General features: G+C 42.6%; 2 protein-coding genes across 2 annotated transcripts in view; both read right to left on the bottom strand.

The window, feature by feature from the left end:
• Positions 1–11,808, bottom strand: part of LOC123142687 (heat shock cognate 70 kDa protein-like) — a 35,670-nt gene extending 23,862 nt beyond the window's left edge. The window contains exons 1-3 of the mRNA XM_044561486.1: positions 11,583–11,808; positions 5,479–5,763; positions 3,157–3,993 (exon numbers count right to left, since the gene is read on the bottom strand). Of these exons, the coding sequence (XP_044417421.1) occupies positions 3,157–3,993; positions 5,479–5,763; positions 11,583–11,808 (1,348 nt within the window). The remainder of the gene's footprint in view (positions 1–3,156; positions 3,994–5,478; positions 5,764–11,582) is intronic.
• A 7,313-nt stretch (positions 11,809–19,121) lies between these two features.
• On the bottom strand, positions 19,122–19,945 carry LOC123141942 (uncharacterized). Its single transcript, XM_044560996.1, has one exon. It carries the CDS (start codon positions 19,742–19,744, stop codon positions 19,451–19,453), a length of 294 nt encoding a protein of 97 aa, XP_044416931.1. The 5' UTR covers positions 19,745–19,945; the 3' UTR covers positions 19,122–19,450.
• Between the last annotated feature and the right edge of the window lie 3,102 nt (positions 19,946–23,047).

Genomic DNA, 23,047 nt, shown 5'->3' with positions numbered 1-23,047 from the left:
CCATTTTACCTACGTTAGCTTTAAAATGGCCCATTTCACCTAGGTTAACTCCAAAATGACCCATCTTACCTAGGTTATCTCATAAACGATCCATTTCAACTAATTTAGCTCATAAATGATCCATTTGACCTAAGTGAGCTAAAAAACGATCCATTTCACCTAAATTAGCTCTTAAATGATCCATTTCAACAAAGTTAGCTCAAAAAGATCCATTTCAACTAAATTAGCTCATAAATGATCCATTTCAACAAAGTTAGCTCAAAAACGATCCATTTCAACTAAGTTAGCTCATAAATGATCCATTTGACCTAAGTGAGCTAAAAAACGATCCATTTCACCTTAGTTACCTCAAAAACGATCCATTTGACCTTACTTAGCTCACAAACGACCCATTTCAACTTAGTTAGCTCATATATGATCCATTTCACGTAAGTTAGCCCATAAATGACATACTCTTCTTGTTCTAGTCTTCTTCTTGTTCTAGTCACCTATTTCTAACTTTCTTATTTTTCATTTTGCAGATTTCATTCACTTGACGAAAGCTTGCATAGATGGAGTGCTCCTTATCCCTTTCTCTGTTTCTTTTGTATCGTTGAACTATGCATGTATCTTGGTAGTTTGATGAACTATGCTATGTATGATGGAACTTGGTAGTTGGATGGAACATATGTGATGGAACTATGTATGATGGAACTCTGCATGTTGGATGGATATCTTATATATTTGCTGTGAAAATTGTTGTCATATATATCATATATATCTTATATGTTTGCTGTGAAATATATCTACATATGTCATATATATTTGTGATGAAAATTGTTGGATTTAATAAAAAACAGAAAAAATAGCCAATATGCAGGCTCTTTGCCGTCTGCCACCGACGGCAACGGGCTCTTTGCCGTCTGCAGCGGACGGCAAAGAGGCCACGTGGCATCCAGCTGTGCTTCCTGGGAGCTGACCCATTTGGTCAATTTGCCTACAGTGCCAGACGGCAAAGAGTAAAAGAGTTTGCCGTCAGCGGCGGACGGCAAAGGCCTGCCATGTAGTGACGTGTAGATGACATCATATGGCAGACGGCAAAGGCACTAGAAAGTTTGCCGTCCGCGGCGGACGGCAAAGGCCTGCCGTTAGCCACTTAACGGACTGAAGGCACAATTATTGTCGTCCGCCCTCTTTGCCGTCCGCGGCAGACGGCAAAGGGCCTTTGCCGTCAGCCGCCAGGAAGCAGACGGCAAAGTAGCTGTTTACCGTAGCCTACTTTGCCAGAGCCTTTTGCCGTCCGCGGCTGACGGCAAAGGCCTTTGCCGTCCGCCGTTCGTGCCTTTGCCGTCCGCCGTGGCAGACGGCAAAATAGCTGATTCCAGTAGTGTACCCTTACTGTACTTCCATCAGGTTGTAGTCTGGCAGACAAGTACCATTTGCAAGGATTGCCACCACCATCATAACCTTTGCACCGAGCATAAAATTTCTTTCGATCAGTCCACATGGTCTTGGCATCAAACTCTTTTTTCACTGCATAGGTCCTGAAAGACATCCAAAACTCCTTCATGCTTGGCCACAACTTTCCCACCTCAATAACTGGGTTCTCTTTGTCATACGAACAAACCAGCTCATTATCATCTGCATCATCCACATCATCTGCAGCCTCTCTCATCAGCTCTTCTTCATCCTCATTTGCATTTCTAGGGCATGTGTTACCATCAGCAGGCAAAGAACTGTCATCCTTCTCCTTATATTTGTCATCAACTTGAATGCCAAACATTTCGGCCATATCAATGTCAGATATTGGTGTAATGACCAAATCTGTTTTTTCATTCAACTCTACTACATTCCAGTCAACAACAATCTTCCTAGCACCATGGGTTCCCTCCTCTCCATCTGCATCAATCCCTGTATCTTCAGCTACTACAGTCGGTTCAGTCAACAATGCCAACATCTTCTTTTGTGAAACCCACTCATTATCTTCCACCTGTGCAGCCATCTTTGATGGCACATAACCAACTCTGGAATGAGTTTGCAGATCAATTAGCTCAGCATAAAATGTTACTTGTTTGCTTGCCCACCCTTCTTGCTGATCAATTTCAGCAACCATGGATTCTCCATCTTCAATTCTCACATATTCACCATTATAGTTATCGAAACGTTGCAGAGATACCTCTTGTTCTGGACCCCAAACAATACTCTCCCCAATTCTCTCCACCAAATTGCCCACGGCCTTCTCCTTCATGCTCTCCAATTCCTGGGGATCAACATCTGCAAATTCGACATCCAACCTCACGGTGGTATCACTATCAATGTCTTGGACACTGCCATCACTGAGCTTGGCTTTACAGGGAAAAAATTCCACTATAATTGCAAATGTGGTGGCAGAACCTGAACCTCCCCTGTTTTGTCAATGGCAGGCAGCGGCAGCAGTGTAAGCGACAGTCACTACCAAATCGAGTTCGATAACAGCTAAAATAGAAAAGAGGGCGGCATTACCGATTTGAAGCACTGTCTCCTCGCTCCATCTCATTCAGCCCCCGCGCTCCTATCCAATCGAGATTCTAAAACGCCAAGAAACAGGGGCAGCATGAGGCCACAGATTTATCCAAAATTCTGAGGAATGGGACTAGAGTTTGGAAAATACTCACTCGCAATAGCCGCTGCCGAGAAAGGCGCTCCACCACCGGACGGGCCGCGGAGAAGAAACAGCCCCCGGATCCAATCGAGATTCTAAATCGCCAAGAAACAGAGAGGCAGCATGAGGCCACAGATCCCCCAAAATTCTGGGAAGTGGGACTAGGGTTTCGGGCTCACTCGCAATAGCTCTGCCGCTACCGAGAAATGCGCTCCACCACCGCGGAGAAGAAACCGCTGCCGGAGAAGATGCTTACGGCGGCGCCGCTCGCCCAGTCCAGCACGGGCGAGTCGAGCACGGTCACACAGTCACCGGTCGAGTCGTGGTCGGTTGACTCTTGACTACGTGGCCCTAGGTGGACCCCACCAGTAAGAGCACATAACCCCCGGTGTCCTAACCAAACCTCAGCCTAACTAACAGCCAACTAGCCGCGTAAACGGGTTGTCTTGCTTGAGCTATTTCTGCGCTGGGAGACGTCGCATGAGAGCCATTACAACCAATGATGTCGCATGAGAGACAATTCTACACCGGGATGCGTGCCCCAGTCTGGTTGTCAACGATGGTCGTGTAACCCCCGTCCATCTTACCGGGGATGGTAGTGTTCCTGGGTATCACCACGGACATGTCACCGTCGTCTATCTCTATCCCGAGCGAGAGTGGCGTGACGTCAAGCAGGAGAAAGTCCTGCTCCTCCTGGTTGTACTCGCCGTTGAGGATGGCGGCCTGAACAGCAGCGCCGTAGGCGACGCCCTCGTCCGGATTAATTTTCTTGCAGAGCTTCTTCCCGTCAAAGAAATCCTGCAGCATCTGCTGCACCTTGGGGATCTTGGTGGAGCCACCCACGAGCACGACGTCGTGGACCTGTGACTTGTCCATCTCAGCATCGCCAAGGCACTTCGCCACATGCATAATGCACTTGCTGAAGAGGTCCAAGTTGAGCTCCTCGAAACGCGCCCGGGTGATGGTCCCACAGAAGTCAATGCCGTTGTGGAGTGAGTCGATCTCAAACTTGGCCTGCGCCGTGGAAGACAGCATCCTCTTGGCCCTCTCGCAGGCCATCCTAAGCCGCATAAGTGCCTTCGGGCTGCTTCTGAGGTCACTCTTGTGTTTCTTGAAGAAATCCTGAACGAAGTGCTCCGCCATCCGGTTGTTGATATCCTCCCCTCCAAGGTGGGTGTCACCAGAGGTGGCCTTAACTGTAAATGTGCCTTCGTCGATGTTGACGACAGAGATATCCAAGGTACCACCACCAAAATCAAATGTGAGCACCGTCTTTGCTCCGCCATAAGCAGAAGTATTGCCAAGACCATAGGCGATGGCAGCAGCGGAGGGCTCGTTGATGATGCGTGTGACGTTGAGGCCAGCGATGGCGCCAGCATCGAGGGTGGACTGGCCACTACTAGGAAAAGGCCTACTAGTGGCGCACCAGTTTTGCCTACTAATGGCGCACTACTGGTGCGCCATTAGTACCACGCCACTAGTATTAAATATTAATGGCGCATCACTGATGCGCCATTAGTATAGGCCACGGTGCGCCATTAGTATAGGCCACTGGTGCGCCATTAGTACTTTTGAATTTTGAAGGCGGGAAAATAGTAGTGGCGCACCGTCTAACCCCCACTGTGCGCCATTGCTATTTTTGAATTTTGAATTTGGATCTGGATCGCGATTTTTTGCCCATTTTTTGCTCGTTTTTTGCTTGTTTTTTTGCTTGTTTTTTTCACGAATTTTTTTCAAATTTTGTTCTGGTTTTTGGATCTTGTACGTTTTTTTGCCGTGTTTTTTTTCCGGAGAGGAGTTCGCCGGAGAGGAGGGCCGAGGTCACCGGAGAGGAGGAGGAGGAGGTCACCGGAGAGGCGCTCGCCTACATCGCCGGAGAGGAGGAGGAGGTTGCCGGAGAGGAGTTCACCAGAGCACCGGAGAGGAGGAAGGAGAAACCGTGAGGGGAGGGGAGGAGAGGAGGGAGGAGGAGCTCACCGGAGAGGAGGGAGGAGATCACCAGAGAGGAGGGAGGAGAAACGATGAGGGGAGGGGAGGAGAGGAGGGAGGAGGTCGCCGAAGAGGAGGAGGAGGAGGTCGCCGGAGAGGAGGAGGGTAGTATGGTGGAGGAGAGAAGGGGAGATGGAGTGGAGGAGGAGGAGATGGAGTGGAGGAGAAGAATGAAGAGGTAAGGAGGAGAGGACCACGCCCAGCCATATATACGGCATAGTAATGGCGCATCGTGGGCAGGTGCGCCATTACTAACTTCTTTTTTGATTTATTTTGAATTTTGAAGGCGGGAAGATAGTAATGGCGCACCATGGGCAGGTGCGCCATTGGTAAGTTTGAATTTTTTTGACTCTTCGGATCTTAAAAGCCCCGTATCTTTTTTTCGGATGTAACTTTTCGAGTAGATGATTTTTCATATAAAAAACTTTTTCATCCGAGTTCGGATGCAAAAGTTATGCCCATTTTACAAATTCTCGAGGGATTTTGCAAAAAAGTCAAAAATTCATGTTTGTAAATTTTGCTAACAACTAGACCACATATCACATGGGAATCTTATTTTCTTTTATTTTTTTGACATTTCTATCATTTTATTTTATTTTTTTAAAACTGAAAAGGCGGTCAGGGGGAGGGGGGCTGCATTCGGGGGAATGTTTGGGCCAAACTACTAATGGCGCATCGTGGGAGTGGTGCGCCATTACTAGTTAAACTAGTAATGGCGCAGCTTTGAAAAAAAAATTACTAATGGCACACCGTGAATATGGTGCGCCATTAGTATTTGCACACTAATAGCACACCAACACATAGTGCGCCATTACTATTTAGTAATGGCGCACCACATGTATAGTGCGTCATTATTGTCCATATTGGCTATAGCTGTTTTTGTAGTAGTGGGCGCTGCGAGTCGTTGAAGTAGACTGGGACGGTGATGACAGCATCCTTCACCGTGGTGCCAAGGTAGGCCTCGGCTGTCTCCCTCATCTTAACAAGCTCCATGGACGAGATTTCTTCAGCCGCAAACTGCTTCTCCTCACCCCTGTACTTCACCACGATCATCGGGCGACCACTGCGGCCTGAAATGACTTTGAATGGCCACAACTTCATATCTCCTTGCACGGACTCTTCACTGAATCGTCGACCGATCAGACGCTTCGCATCTAGAAAAAAATGATGTTGTTAGTTCCAATAGTATATTTCGCAAAAGTAGAGGTATATATCAATAAGAAGTATCTCATTTCATTCTAAAGTTAAGAACTAACGTAACAAAGAATGCATATTCAAAGATCATTTGACCTGGCTACAACAAACCACTTATATAACAAAAATACCAGGTTCACAAAATAGGCCCACGTCAAAATGCAAAATTAATGTTTCTTGTTTTTTATATGGCTGAGTCACTAAGTAACATACAATGATGTGATTTTTTTTTCTTGATTATATCTTTTACAATAGGTTGTGCACTAATCTGTAATTTCCGAAACTTTCATTTTGGTGATATAGTTGAATTAATAAGCCATCACTGTTACCTAAAGAAAAATAAATGACTCATCATTTTGGTGATATAGTAGAATGCATTTCTCAGTTTTAGGTATGCTAAATAATTATAGTTAATTATTTGTGGGATAGATGTTCCTATGCATCTAGAGCTTGCAAGAGCTTTTTCTAGCCGTCAACTAACAAAAAATATAGTCATGATTGGATACAAACTATGGAAATTAATTTCAGACAAAACTAAGCCAAAATTCAAGGGCATGATTAAATTTAGGCAATAGGGAAAATTATGAGCTTTGGTAAAATGATTATTTTGAATAATCTCTACCCGCACATATTATTAAGGTAAAACTGCAAATTCACTGAAGCTTATCTATATATTTTTTGAAATCCAACAACATACATATTTGTATTTTTATGTCTCGGCCAAGAATTGATCCCTTAAGGTTTTGATAATATTTTCCTGATATTCAACTGTGGGAACTGCAACATATCTCACAACTGAAGAATATAAGAGATGGCAGGGATGTCCATCTTGTCAATACTACTGACACAAGTACAAAACGCCGTGACACAAACCCATGAACCTGAGAAGCTTGATTAACTGATAGAAGGAGGGCAGCATATCTCGTGAATCCGAGCTTATTGTGTATCCATGTATCCCTGTGATCTCAGCCATTAACACTAAATCATGCGCCTCCCGTGCAGCAACAGGAACATTTACAATTAGCCGCCCGCTTTTGGACCTAACAACCATTTATTTTGCAGCAAACCCCCCAAAAGTCTGTCCTCCACGATCCTCAACCGAGGTCCCCAAGTCGTTTCGTGCTGCCCCAAATCCTCTGATCCTCTGCTGCCAAATCCTGCACGCCATCGCTCCAAAACCTAAATCCCAACCCAAGCCCTCGTGCGATAGCAACCTTGGGCTGGACGGCTCCCATGAAGTCCGTTTGTGACGGCAACCAAGAAGGGACGACAACGGCGACCAGCGACAACAACGAAGATCCGGCGGCCGTCTCAACGACGAAGCCATGGCGAATTGATGGTTCCGTGACGGTGACGACTCGTCTCAAATGCGGCGCCAACACCCCCTGGATAGCCTCCTACAACCACGACAGTCCCGATGTTGTAGCATGACGTCTGTAGGAAGCTGTTTCTTGACGGTAGCAGATGTATTAGTGCGATGCTTAATGGCATGTCATGCTTAATTGCTTTGCTTATAGCCTGTAGCCTGTAGAGATGTAGGCATGCCGAAGATGTACTAGTGCAGTGCTTGTATCCTATATGAAGTCAGTATGCTTATATCCTGAAGCTGTAGGCTGGAGTAACAGATTGTACTAGTGCAATTCTTGCTCACATAGTCATATTAGTGAAATTCCTGTCAGTTTGCTTGGCATTTGATGATTTGAAGAAAAAAGCCTTCGCTGCTACTGTGAAAAAATTCGGTGACTAGTTCAGTTATGCATTGAAAAAAATAGGTGACTTCATGTGGTCAAAACATGTAGTGATCAGCAACCTTTTTTGACTTAAAGGAAGTGGTCTGCAACATCATTGTCCGGTTTTGAGATCAATGCCATAAGCAAAAAGTCAGTTTGAAAGGTTCCCATGAAGTGACTAGATCCATTATGTGTTGAAACTTTCTGAGTTATCGTGGTTGAAGCAAATACTGTTCAGTAAAGCTTCTGAACTACAAGAAGTGGCTTGTGATGTGTTTGTTCAGTTTTGAGATCAAACATATAAGCGACGCGACACTATGAAAAGTTTATTGAACATTTGCCCTAGGTCTTGGTTGATCAAATATATTGACAAAATTGCATTGTTTGTCCTTGTACGATGCTAGTCTGAGGAAAAATATTGGTGCAACAGCAAGCATGGTCAACATTTGAAATCCTGAACTTCAGCTTCATATTTAACCATCTAACAGATATGAAGGGGCAATAAAATTGCATGTACTGCCACTATACAGCCTCTCAAGTTACATAGAAACCAGAAATGTCATCATGCTTCCATACTTGGTAGAAAAAGATTAAGTGGATACATATGTTCAATATTCTGTAACAATTTGACAAGCATCATAACTTGTCAGAAATCAACTAAACTTTAATTGGATATAACACAAATTCTGATCCATTATATGACTTCAGTATATCAAATTGCAAATAATATAACATAGATTAAATCATTATTTTCTTGGACAATTTTTCATATCAGGAAGCACCATTTGGTTGCACATCTTCCGCAATCAAGCTCCTTTTCCCTTGAATAGTTTTGCTTGGACAATTGCGACTATCATGAAACACCATTTGCTTGCATGTCTTGCACAAGCGTGCAACCTTTAACTTCGCTTCTTTGTCCTTCCTTTTTCCTATCACCCTCCTTGATCTCCTTTCCACTCTTTATTCTTTTGCATCTCCCCACGATACGAACATCAGTTGGTGGATGTATATGAACTTCTGTAGGAATATTACAACCAATAAAAGCCTCATATTCCTCTTGCCTAGTGTTCTGTGTGGCTGCAGGGACCATTTGGTCTAAAGGCGCCTCAATGCTCAACACACTTGATGTTAAGAAGTCCATGCCTTCATTTGAGTGCTTTGCCTTTTGAATCAGCTCTTCCATCTTATCACGTACAGTCGAAATCTTCTTTCTCGTGGCTACATCTAGTGAATCTGTGGGCTTTTCTTCTAGTAGGTTCCCCTGTTCATCATAAACATTCTCCCTGAATAGGAAAAAAGATATTGTTAGTCCTATGATTTTGAAATTACAATAAGAAATTGATTGACGTGCATTTTTTACCTCTTGCACCGTTTCTGCCATCTTTTCATAATGTAGTAGTTGGGAAGCTCGTTTTGGTTCTCAATCCTCAACACTTGGATAATATGTCGACATGGAATACCGATTGACTCAAATAACTTGCACGGACAATTTGCTATCATGGTTGTAGTGTCATAGGAGACCTCCCTAACCTTATCAGATCGACCTCTCAGGGTCACCATTTTTAACCCCACACCTTGTGCAATACGCTGAACACAACAATGATCTCTAGCAGCAATAACTTGTAGCTGAAATTTCTCGAATACCTCATATGTGAATACCTCACTACCTTGTTTCTCCATTGTCCATGGCGTAAATAGTTGTGGGGTGGTATGCATGCTTCTATTGTCTGCCATTAATTCTTCCTCACATTGGCATTCTAAAGCTGTGTCGAACCTAAGCCAGAACTCAACAAAAGCAAGCCTACGATGAATGAAACGGTTGAAAAAAGAATTTGCACTTTCTGACCTTGAAGTGGTTCGGAGCAAGCCCGCAAGAGATATATCCATAAAGTAGGCTGGTATCCATGTATCTCTAATGGTAAACCTCTTTGCTAACCACTCGTTATTCTCCAACCCAAAATCTGTAATGATGGAAGTCCATTGTGATTCAAACTCACTTGCAGTTTCTGAACCCCAAACACATGAGTTCAACCTCGGCCAAAATTCAGAATCTTCTCTAATCAAAGGTCCAATTTTTTCAGGCACCTTTTCCATTATATGCCACATGCATAACCTATGCATAGTGGCTGGAAGAACTTTGTCAATACCATTCTTGATGCTAGCAGCTTCATCAGTTATGATGAGTCTAGGTGCTACCCCTCCCATTGCTTTTAGGAAGGTCTGAAATAACCAAATGTATGACTCATCCTTCTCATTTGATAAGAATCCAGCACCAAAAAGGACACTTTGTAAGTGATGATTAACCCCTGTAAATGGTGTAAATATCATGTTGTACTGATTAGTGGTGTATGTAGAATCGAAGGATATCACATCACCAAAGTGACTATAGTTCTTCCTACTTGTGGCATCCGCCCAGAACACACGCACCAGGTTCCCCTCATCATTCACCTCAAAATCATAGAAAAATGCTGAATTCACTTCCTGCTTTCTAGCTAATTGGGCCACAAACATTTGAGCATCTGCGTCTCTGATTTTATACCTGAGTCCGCGATAGTAATTTTGCAAGTCCCTCTTTGTGCACCCAGCATTCGGAATTCCACCCTCGCTAACTTGCAGGAGCCTGTATGCCTGGGAGGTTCCAATGCTTGCCTTATGACATGTGTATAAAGTATTCTTTGCCCTCTCACTAACTCTACGATTGGATCTGATCAAATGACGCTTATCAGGTGATACAAGACCATGAACATGATGCTCAATCCATGAGTCTATCTTGTAGGTGTTCTCCCCACAAAGTCTAACAAATATATGGGCATCACAACCGCATCGCGTGTCTGTCTGCTTACGTCTTTTCCTCAAGGGGTCATTAATCTCCTTAATATCTTTTGACTTGAATCCTTCTCTATTACACATGAAACGCTTAGTCCGGACCACCTTATTCTCAATCTTTTTCTGCTGTCCAATACGAACGCCAAAACCTGATTGATGTGCATATGCCTTGTAGAACTTCTCCACGGCCTCGAGTCCTTCAAATGTCATACCCACTTTAGGCTTCAAATGCTCATCACATTCAGGTGTAAAAGAAGAAGACTGCAATGTCAAGAATAAACGGAAATAAGTAACTTCATGCGTTCAGTATTTTTTGGCAAATGCATGCATAGTTTCAGTTGTTAGTGCAAACTGAACTTACAAAGAGAGGTATGGCTGTGTTCTTTTTGGGCGTACTAAATCCCCCCGAGCTTATATGCATTTGAATGTTATTGATTGGATCCATACTTCTGCACATGTAACTACACAATTAGCCTTTCAAAATACACTATGTATACACAAGGACTGAATTTGTCGGTTGTTTTACCTCAAAGTTTTGATGCCCGCGTGTCTCTGATTGCAAGGGGTACTTGCTACTTGTCCGTCTCTAGTCGCCGCTGCAGCAGAATATTTCAGTTATACATGAGATGGATCAGATCGGGGAAGTACAAGCATGGGGCACTTGTTGGTGCTTGTCTGGTTCATGTTAAGTGTTAACATGGGAGTAGAGGAGCACGTAAAGGATTGGGATGCTACCTGCATGGGGGCGGCCGGGTGGGTGCCGGCGCACGTCAGGATCAAGTCGATCGAGATCAGAGGTACGTGCAGTTCGGCGGCGGCGGCGGCGCACGACGCATACAGAAGTTGGGGTGTTGTTGCAAAATTAAGTTGCTGCTTTTAGTCGGAGGGCGGGCGTGTAAGTGTAAAATTACCACAAACTCTGATAATTCGTACGATTAAGATCGTGGGGATGAAAAGAAAAGGGATACGCGGACACACAAATAGCTCGGATTCACGAGATATGTTGCCTAGAAGGAGTGCCCCTACCATGCCAAAAAAATGACTGCCCCCAAAAAATAATGGAAGAGAACATGCAGGAATCTGAATAGCTGAGTGAGCATTTGGCAACTGAAGAATATGTGATATATCCAACACAAATCCATGAACCTGAGAAACTTAATAAACGAACAGAACGACTGCCGCTTAGCAAAAACAGAAGGTGGCGGTTAGTTGGTAGTTCTCACCGAAGACGGTGTTGACGGGATTCATGGCAGCCTGGTTCATGGCCGCGTCGCCGATGAGTCGCCAGGTCTCGGTGAAGGCGACGCAGGAAGGCGTGGTGAGGTTGCCCTGGTCGTTGGCGATGACCTCCACGCGCTGGTGCACCGGCCGCCACACGGCCACGCAGGAGTAGGTCGTCCCGAGGTCGATGCCGATCGCTGGCCCGTCGTCCTTCGTGCCTGCTGCCATCTTCACGCGACAGAGGCCGGGCAGAGGAAAGCGAAGAGTGCACAAGTACAGGAGCGATCGAGCGTGAGGATTGGAAACTGCAGGGCCGTATTTATTTGAACGTGCATAGGAAGGCGAGAGGCCACCGGCCAGTGGGAAACGTTTATAGCAGTACGAGGCAGCTAGTAATTACTATACTGCGGAAGCCGAAGAATTTTACACAAGCGAGATACTCCGTTAAATGAAGGTTGTTGGCGATATAAAAAAATTAAAGGTCGTTGGCGAATTTTAAATCGGTAGAGATTTTCTTAATTCGTTAGAGAATTTTAGTCACACCATTGGAGACGAAGGGATTGAGCAATAATTTTGGAGAAACAAATGAGAGCCTATATTCGCAAGTTGTCTGATTTGCTTTTTGAGTTAAATACACCGGAGGTGGCTCAAGTTTAGTGCATAAAGTTGCAAAATACGTAAAACTGGTGCTCGAACTTGTCCGTCCGTGCAAATACGATGTCCCATTCATACCCGGATATACGTCCAGCCCGCGTGGCGTACAAACGTGACGGTGGCCCACCTGACAGTGGCTAAGAGGCGCTCGGTGGCCCACGTGTGAGGATGTTTTTACAAAAAAATATCATATTTTATTTAATCAATAGAAAAGCCATCAAATACACTCTGATAGCGAGAAATAACATGAAAATAAAACTCCATGGAGAGGTATCAAACCTGGCACATCATGTTTAACAACGGCACGATACGGTCAGCCGGCCGGACCATGCTTCGAATTGAACTCCTACTTAGAAAGCTATGCATTTTTTTTCAAGTTTATGTTTAGTTTCATAACACATAAATTTTCCCATATGAAAAATACAATTATCAATATGCTATTATTTTATATTTTAAATATTTTTTCCATTTTCATTACTGTGTACTTCAAAGAGTTAGACATGAGCTTTATTTATGTGGATTTAAATATTTCAACCTATATTAGAAATTATTTTGTAAATTTAAGAATAAAATATGTCAACCGTGTTTGTATAAATGTAAGGATAATTTACACAATAACTTTTTCACACACGTTGAACTCTTTTAAAAATACGTGTTGTAAACTTTTTAACGCACGGCAAACATTTTTAAAAAATGCGTTATAATTTTTTAAAACATGTGAAACATTTTCCAAAAACATGTTGAACATTTTTCAAATGCACTAACACTTTCTTGAAGTTTATGAGAGTTGTATTTTGTTCTTACATTTCTTTTTTCAAATGGTAAAAATAATATGAAAAATAAAAATAAAGAACTTGAAAATTAATTTTGCAGACCCATAGGAGCGCCATATATATAGCAACTGGGCACCTTTGAGAGGTACATAGCAACCAAAGCGGAATTTTGGAGCACGGTGGCCACTGAGCACGTTTGTTCTTGAAAGTTTAAAAACTGGCACTTAAAAGTTTCATTCAAATTTTAGAAATTTCGCACAAAAATGTATGCATGTGGTCTAAGTGACTTTCAAGTTTTGTTTGAATTTTGTTATATTTTACCCTGCAAAAAAGAAAAGAAAATCAGGCCAGAAAAAAACTGATTTTTGCATGTATTTTACTTTTTTTATCTCTCACAAACAAATATAGATTTGATTAAAAAAAGCACACGGATATATTGCACTTCTATGTGTGAATGTACACAAAAGGTCAGAAGTTTGTTAGTTGTAAAACTCCGTTTATTTGACTTTTGAAAAAAGGGCATAATGTGCCGGTGCTTCAAAATTACATTTTTGCATAGCAACGCAATATAAAGTTTGACATAGTCTATATCTACTAACCACAGTGTGGCCTGGTGGACAGCATGTGCGTGCAACACAATCTGTAAATTTGTGGGGCTTTCATATGTGATTAAATAAAATATGAGGAGGTTTGGGCCACCGGCACGGTGGCACGCTGCGCGGGCTGGACGTATGTCCGGATAAGGATGGAGGCACCGTATTTGCATAGTCGGACAAGTTCAAGCACCAGTTTCATGTATTTTACAACTTTAGACACTAAACTGGCCGCGCAAGACAAGTTGAGGCACCTCCAACATATTTAACTCTTTTTTTCGAGATAATCAGTCACTTTTTTCTTATCACTAAGCAAAAGCATAAAAAAAGTCTAAGGCAATATGAATTAGAGGCTTTGGTATTATACCAAAAGAAGAACGAAGAAAGAAGATTTAAAGCAAATGATGGCAATCCATATATCAATCAGGGAAATTATCCCCACGTGTGTAGCCCTGTTACTCCTCGTCTCTCCCATGTGGTTGCCGCGCCCATCACCGCTCTCACATAGTTGCATTGTTCCTCCTCGTACCGTCCTTGTCCATCGTCACAACATCAGAGATCATAGAATCTTGATCGCCGCCATATGGATATGACAATGGTGGAGCTTTGAATCCAAGGTTCCCCACCATGCCGATCCCACAGGAAGATGGTCTACTGAAGGGGAGTTCGGGCTCGTCGGATCCGGCTCCGACGGGGCTTCAGTGAGCCGGATTCGACGCCAGCGAGCCTAGGTGACGAGGTCGGTGTTCCCAACAGAAGGTTAGGGATTTTGCAGATTTTTCATACTACATATGTTTGCTCGGTTCTATTGCAAGCACATGCCAACGTAAAATGCTAATTTTGTGGTGTATTTTGCAAATTGTTAGTTCATGTTGTAAGTGTTATTTGCACCATTGCAAACATTATTTCCATGATGCATATGCCCTACGCGTCTTTCCCGGCGATTCTCCTGCGATCAATGGAGATTTCTTGCATACATACATATTTTTGCTGCAAGGGTTATTTTGAAATGTGATGACGTTTTTTGTGTGGTCTTTAATCATCGGGAGAAGGAATACTGCAAAGATGTTGCATATGTGTAGAAAAGCTGTTAGCGTGCTAGGCTTTGAAGCTGAAATGATCAGATGGCCCGATTGCCAGTTTGAAATTACATATGACAATTGGATTCCCATAAATAAGATAACAATGTGTATTTGATTGTCCAATAATTTGTGGATTATGTTACACTATGTTTCTTACATATTTCAACTCACATTTGTCTTATATTGCAAAAACTAATATGGTGTAAGGAAGGACACTCAACTCACATTTGTCTTATATTGCAAAACTAATGCTTGAACTCAGACAATCAAATTTGTCTTATATTGCAAAGAAAAAATGTATTCATATCACAACGTGCATTAGTTCTTAAATGTGTTCAGTAATAGAGTGTGCATTTGAGATTCCAAATTCAAGATTTGACAAGCATTTAGTCCAATAACATGAGAGTTATATGACTTGAAAATATGGCAGGCAATGTAGTGACCTAGAACAATGCAGATTAAAAAAATCTGCATGCAAACATAGAGGGGTGGTTGCCAACGGGATTATGGATGATAGAGGATAAGTCTAGAATTGTAAGCACTACTATGGTGCCAGAAAGGTCACTATAAATACTAGTATTCAACTACTAGGGCGTAGGCATCATCAATAGTAAACTAACCCTAAGTTAGCTCCACATCTCTGATTAGCAGGGTGAAGTTGGATTGGCGAGTAATCGGTGAAGTAGCAAATGTACATTTTTTTTGCTAATGATTAGTTGCTTTTTAAAATTTTGATTACCCAAAATTACTCATTACTAAGCCTAGATTGCTCCCTCTGAAGGCGTGAAACTTTATGATAACTTATTGCATTTTTTAAGTTTGTACATTACATATGGAGTGACATGGAAATGAAGATGGCTTAGTTTTGATTCAATGTTCAAAATATGGGAAATTAGGAATAGACAACCCCTTCTAGTTATAACATACAAAAACATGTTCATGAGTGTTCCATTTATTTCTAATTCACACAGCTTCTTCTTTCATTAATATACATGTATGTACTAATATTTCTTTTGTATTTCTTTCTTAGAATGACTGGAGTACCAACATAAGATCGTAAAGTTGTGTACGTAATTAAATTAGTTCTTTGAAGCAATGAATGTGAGCTCTACTTCTTCATTAAGTGGAAATACAACGACCAATTATGGCCGAAAGCTGATTCAGAAATTCTACACACAGGGGCAACATGTCGAAACATAGCACAAAGAATCTTGTTGCACTATAGTCATCTTAATGCAGAAAAGGTGCAGCTTATATTCTGGCATGGAGGAGCAACAAAAGTATATGTTATCATCAACTTAATTCATTTTATGCAGTAGTGTATCTTATTTACAAAGAAATAATTGTGTACTCGGCGCTTGAGCCTTCTCCTTCTGAGCATAATGACCACTTGAATGGAGTTGAAATAATGGCCTAAGGGCATTTACAATGCAGGGCACTAAGGCAGGCTCCAGGGTCAGGATCCTAGTCGTTTTGCTCAGTTCCCGTCCAATTCTGGGAATTTGGCTGGCATCGATGCCATACGAGTCGCCAGGCGCTAGGCCAGTTTCCGTTCTAATTTTCTAAGTATAGCGCTCGTACACAGCTCTCAGCATTGCAAGCAGCGACTCTTAGCCAGGTGCTAGGACCAGAATACTATTTTATTTCCATTGGAGATGCCCTAATCACACATAAGTACTTGTCGAGTCAAAATATTGTCCAGTTCATCTGAACTACAAAGGGCTCCTTCATGTACCTGAAAGTTCCATAATATGTGGATTATTTACTTCAATGTGTAATGAACTGTGGAGACTTGTGTTTTTTCGTTTCACTGTTGCTAACATAGTGAAATCATGTTGCTTTTCAATACGAAACAATTAAATAAATTGACCAATTCATGACCAAGATTCTTTGTTATTTAGATTTTTATCTCCGACTCTAGAAAATCAAAGTACTAGTGTTTGGATTATCATCGTAATGTGGCACATTTTGGTATAATAGAAAATATGGCAATATGTATAAATGGATGCGCTTAACTTGTGTTGATGCATAAAAGGTACAATGTATGCTTTTTAAGAAACACATATTAATTAATTAAAACATTCTTAGTATCACCCATTATAGTAGCCACCATGCAGGGTGGAACACTACTCAGTAACAAACCGTCCAACCGACTATCAAAGCTAAACTTCTCAATCTGGTGCAACAATTTTTCTTGCCATTTAATCTTCACCGTCTTGAAGCTTTGGAGAGGCTTAAAAATCCTGAACGCTTATCTATTCAAATCGATAAGAGGGGACTTATCCAAGTGCTCATTTGCAAGAATGGAATACACAAAATAGTAGTTAGTTTCCAAAATAATGGGCAGGTCCGGAGTAATATCGATGTAGAGGCCCGCTAGACAGCACGAAGTTCAGCTTCTTCCACACTGGAGCACATATGAAAAAATCCACGAAGAGAGACGATCTCACCTAGGGAATTCCTAGCAACAACACCCATACTAGTAGAGCCCAAGCAGCAACAAAACTAGCATCCACATTAATCTTCATACAATCGATCAAGTAGAGGGAGCAGCCACACTGCATTGCGAACCACAGAAAGGCGGGAGCCCCTTGCAGATCTATCATTGTTTCCCCTTTCCTTTGGTATCCACCGCCAAGACACCATGACTATCCGAAAGAGAAGCCCGGTAGCTTTCCAGAAAATTAACATAACTGACGACATGTTCCTTTCCCCCACCAAAAATCAAATAATTCCTTAAGTGGCACGCTTTTCAAAAAACAAATAGCAATTGTGAATCTTATCAAGCAAAATTAACAAACAGTAGACGCCATAACTGACAAAATGTTCTTCCCGGGGAATGTCCCAAATATCCCTCATAGCCATACACAGCGCACAAACCTTTGTGCGTGTCAAAAAAACATAAAAAGTGTTTTCATTATCAATACCGCAAATGGAACACATACATGAGATGGTTGGTGGTGGAAAACTCTATTCAGCTGAAACACAAGGCTACTAACGCTGCTCGCCACGCGAAAAATCTTATTTTCTGAGGCACATTAGCATTCCGAATGACATTCCATAATCTTCTATCACCATTTTCCCACTAATGCATTGCCGAATATCCTGCTTTGCCTACTTGTTGCTTAATACAAGATTGTACACACACTTCATAGAAAAAATACCACTCTTTTCATAGTGCCAAGCCATGACATCATTCTCACCGGAGACAGGAATGTGCAACTTCAAAATCTACTCATCATGGGGATAAAACAAATGTCTTGTCAGATTTTTGTCCCAACTTCTCATCCCGGACATAGATAAATCAAAAACTCATTTAAGCCCCGATCTTTACTTTTTAGCAGAAACTTTGAGCCCAAAATTTCTAGGGAGTCAGTTATCTCTCCAAGTATTGATACTCGTCGTATACACCATCCGGATAATTCCATTTTTCAGCAGATCAAGACCATGCATGATACCTTGCCAGGCCGAGGAGGCAATCTTCGGGAAATAAAATATCAAGAAGATGATCATGAGAATAGTACTTGGCCATCAACATTTAGCACAAAGGGACTCGGGATTTTTCAATAAATGCCAACCCTGCTTGTCTAGAAGGGCCTTGCTAAACAACCTTAGATCTCGAAAAGCCATCGCACCACCTCCCTATGATCTTGTTAATTTATCCGAGTCAAGCCAATGAGTCATCCTCCGCTCCTTGTCATCAGCCCATGAGAAAATCCTAATTAACTAGATAATTTCTCACACAACACAACCGGAAATTTGAAAAAACCCCTTGCGCAAATAGGTAAAGCCTGAATGACTGAATTAATTATAATTTCTTTTGTACCACTAGAAGAAAATTTCTCAATCCAGTCCGAAAGCCTCTTAAAATTTTATCTTTTGGAGAGAGTGAATCTTAGCTGCCTTAATTCTTTCTTGTGAAACCGGTAACCCAAGGTACTTATCCTCAAAACCATCAGCAGGAAATGACCATGATGGAAGCTTGGGTTTCCAAACTACAGTTCTTCCAAACAAAATGGAACACTTAGATGGACTCGAAAATTGACCTGTCCCTTCTTCATAGAGGGCCAAAATCATTTGAATAATCAAAATTTGTTCAAATTTTTCCTTAAAGAACAACACACTATCATTTGCAAACAGCAAATCCGACCTGTGTGCACAAACGAAAATCTTGGATGCCACCTCTACTAGAGACATCATTTAACAACAGCAAAAGCACATCAGCCACTAAAGGAAATAAACACGGAGACAAAAGATAGCCTTGTGTGAGACCACGGAGGAGCAAAAGTCTGCAAAAGACGACCATTCAACCACACAAAGTATTTTACGAAAGTGATGCAAATCATAATCTAATTAATCCAAACTGGCCAGAAACCCTCCATTTACTTATACAAGGTCACTATGGAATATACATTTACTTAAATCAGTGTGCGCTAATGCTGACGCTGCATCCTACTTTAGAGTTTGAGAGAGAAAACATATACATTGCATAATTTACTTTGTTGAGACTATTCATGTATCTTTGACCAATCATATTGCCAAATCAAACCAAAAACTTGAGACTAGGAATGGCGTACCGCAGATTAATCGAGTAAGGATCAGACTTTACCAAATGCCCAAATCCTTTTACAATCTTTGGAAAACACACGTTCGCGGTCCAAGCACACTATCTACTTAACGCACCAAAAAACGAGCTACAAATAAACAAGAAATGTAATGCTACGCGCCAGGCGCACGTGATCGATCGTGTCGCAATCGATTGATCGTATCAGTGGCCGAGGACGACGAGGTCATCGCCGTCGGACTGGTCGGGGTCCTTGGGCTGGTCGGGATCGCTGTAGTCGTCGTCGGCCGCGCTGCTCGGCACCTTCACGTTGAGCAGGCCCTCCTCCTCCTGGTTCTCCGGGTCGCGCAACGCGCCCACGCGGCACGTCGTGGCGGCGCCCGGAGCGCACTTGGGCTTCTGGGACTCGTCCGCCTGTGCGTCCGCCGAGCGCAGCGCCAGTGTTAGCGCGCACGCCAGCGCTGCCACCACCAGGCATGTGCGCGCGGACGCCGCCATGGGTGCGCCTCGACGACGATGATGAGAATTATATTGCGCTTCTTTTAGAGGAAGACGCGAGAATTGTAGCCGTGCGTGCGATCGATCAAGAGGAAGGTTAAATCGATGTGGATTTGCTTGCAGCTCTGCGTGTTCTGCGGATTGCGTGGTGGAGCTCGAGGTAGCCGGGGCCTAGTTTTGAGCAGACACCGCTGGTCCGCAAAACACGAGTCCCTTCCTTTCCATTTCTTCTGGTGGTCACCCATGTTCTTCTCAAGGAAAAATAAACGAGCGGTCCTCGGATCATGGCCTCCCCCTCCATTGCATGCATTGATATTCAGTCATGGCTCGCCGGCTCCTCCTAGTCTCCAACCTTTGAATCTCCTTAGCAATTAGCTTCTAGTTTCTAAGCACACGCTGCAATCCAGCATCTATTTTTGTCTCATGCTAGGTAATTACCCGTGCGTTGCAACGGGATATAGTTATCCAATTAGTGTAACAACGATCATGTCAAACATATATCTTCAGGACCGCACTAGAAATCTGATGTCAGATTTTTAAACATGGCTAATCAAATGTTTTTATTGCAAATTACATGCCGCGAGCCTAGCAATTTCCTTCAGCAAGCATAACAAATTCTGACTATGCCCGTGACACGTAATTTGCGATGAAAACAACATTCAAATTGCTATGCTTAAAATCTGACGTCAGATTTTTAGCATTTACGTATCTTTATGATCAGCAATATTGACTTTTTTACGTTCAACCACTCCTCTTCTTCCACCTCGTTATCTTGCCTCCTCAATCCTAGGCTGACATTGTCGCCAATGGCACATCCGGCTCACAGTCCCTTCACCATTTCACTCATACTTCGAATTTCAAAAACTTAATCATGCGGTTGTGGTAATATAAGACATATTCTAAGGTGAGGTATGGGCATCCCAAGTCGGCATGATCCACAACCTCCAAGTCATCTTATAGACGCACCTCTCACATACGAGAAACCATAATAAATATCAGACAAGGAGGATGTAGTGTATTACCTCACCATGAGGGCCTGAACCTGAGTCAATGGTTCCACGCGTGTGCACCCAATCTGTTCCTCTATGTGTGCCACACCATGATTAAAATATGCCTATATGTTGTTGGGAAACGTAGTAGATAACAAAAAAAATCGTCCTACGATTACGATCCCAAGAACACTATGAAGATGCATAAGAGATTTAGATCGGATCATTACCAACTTTGAGTTACAGTGAAATAAGAGTTGGTGTAGATCATTGTGAAGTCCCTCGTACCATTCATGAACGATACCTTGAACCGAAGACCGAAAGCACGGTCTCACTACAGATTGCAAGCGTACATGCTTCACGATCCGACAGCGCTTCGCCATCCAGAGCTAATCGTCGCCGGAGAATTAGAGGGAGAAGAAGAGAACCGCACATGGCGCTTCTCTATTATGAGGAACTAGAGACTAGAACTAGATCAAGTCTAGAACAAGATTAGAACTAGCAAGGGAGAGAGGGGGCGCCCGAGACAACGGGAGAAACTTGTGTCTCTAGGGGGTGCCCCTCCTCATGTATATATAGGTGTAAGGGAGAGGAGGCAGACAACTTGGAGGGGGGGTATCCTCCCCTTGGTGCGCCCCCAAGGGAGAAGGAGTCACTCTCCCAATCCAATTCGCCACCCCACCCCCAAACCTTGTCCAACAAGCTAGGGGGGGGGGGGTAACATACTCTCCCATATTAGGCCTTATTGATATTTTATTTAGCCCATTGATATTAAAATTATTCTAAAACTCCCCTAATCAATATTAGAACCTTTTATCATTTATATAACATCTTTGAAAACATTTTCCACCTATATATCAATTCCCGGTATCAATCGGTTAACCCCAAAACTCTTCTGGTAACCCCAAAACGCTTTCAGTTTCTCTTGAAACTATTTCCTATTTTCCCGAAACTATTCCGAGAATACTTTCTCATAACTCTCACTCCACTAACACTCAACAGATTGTGATCCCTTTACACTTGTGACGCTATAGGTCCGGTAAACCATAGACATGAACAAAACTCCCTATGAATACATGAATGATATTCCTGTGAACCTTTGGTTATCATGTGCTATTCCCTTTGCTTCGAAATACTTTACAAACCCGAGGTGAGATATATCGGTATCCTCTTGAGTAATTCTCATGCTCACTATACTGGTCTCCTCTCGTTACCGGTTTTGTTCTTCTTTCTCGTTGACATGTTTTGGCATCCATGTTACCTAGTGAGCTTTGTCTAGCCGGACGATGATGGATACCTTCACACCGAGAGGGTCCTGCGGATATTTCTCCATCCTAGGAGGAGAAAATCTCACTCTTGAGCTCCCTAGCCCCTTGTCATATTTTTCGATGAACTTGAAAGTTGTCATTATGATCACTGTATTATAGAAGACGTTTGAGCCACCCCAAAGTCCATCATATGGTAAGAAGTGACTAAGATACCCTCATGGTCTAAGGAACTAAAACATACATTAACTCCCCGTGTTATACCGATTGACTTGTGACAATTGCATCTCAAAGTATAACAAACAAGTTGGGTCAATTCAAAATGATTGTTCTTCTAACATCATACTCCCAATGTTGTTTTGGATTTTTTTTGGGACTATAGTTACACTTAATGATATCCCAAGATCCGGAAACATGATCAACATACAACACTTGAGCTAGTCCTAGAGGCGAGACTAGGAATCAAGTTTTATCGTTTATCATTTCACACACGCTAATGATTTTTCTGTTGAATCGCATTTGCCAGAATCATAGCAGTTATAGCATAGAATATTATTGCCTCTAGGGCATATTTCCAACATATGCAACTCGGCGGATGCCAAAATTTACACCAACAATCATACCTCACAAATTTAGCGCATTCATAAGGTTGGGAGCGTCAGAGTTCATTCGGTAATTGAGGTTGTATACAAATGATATGGTTTTTGATGATGAAAATCATCTCCGCTACATGTTTTCTAGCAGTGTATGTAGTGTTTCTGTTCGTGGTCTACTCTTTAGCGACAGGGATAACAATATTTGTTGATGGCGGCGTATACATGATTGGAGCAGGTGGCCAAGGATTGTTTACCCCACGTGGCTGGCGGCATATTCTACATATAACCCCCACCCACCCACCCACCCCCTGCGCGCGCGAATAATTTTGGTCTTGTATGCCTTGCATTTTTGCCAGTGGAATACTTTCTTTGTGTACGTTGATATTGGTTGTGTGCATTCTAATTATACAAAGGCCATGTGTGTGCTCATTATGATTGTATCCCCTTCATGCT

The sequence above is a fragment of the Triticum aestivum genome, chromosome 6D (assembly GCF_018294505.1).
Source record: "Triticum aestivum cultivar Chinese Spring chromosome 6D, IWGSC CS RefSeq v2.1, whole genome shotgun sequence".
In the NCBI taxonomy this organism is placed as follows: Eukaryota; Viridiplantae; Streptophyta; class Magnoliopsida; order Poales; family Poaceae; genus Triticum; species Triticum aestivum.
Note: the sequence above shows the minus strand (reverse complement) of the source record. Positions and strands in the feature narration are given on the sequence as shown.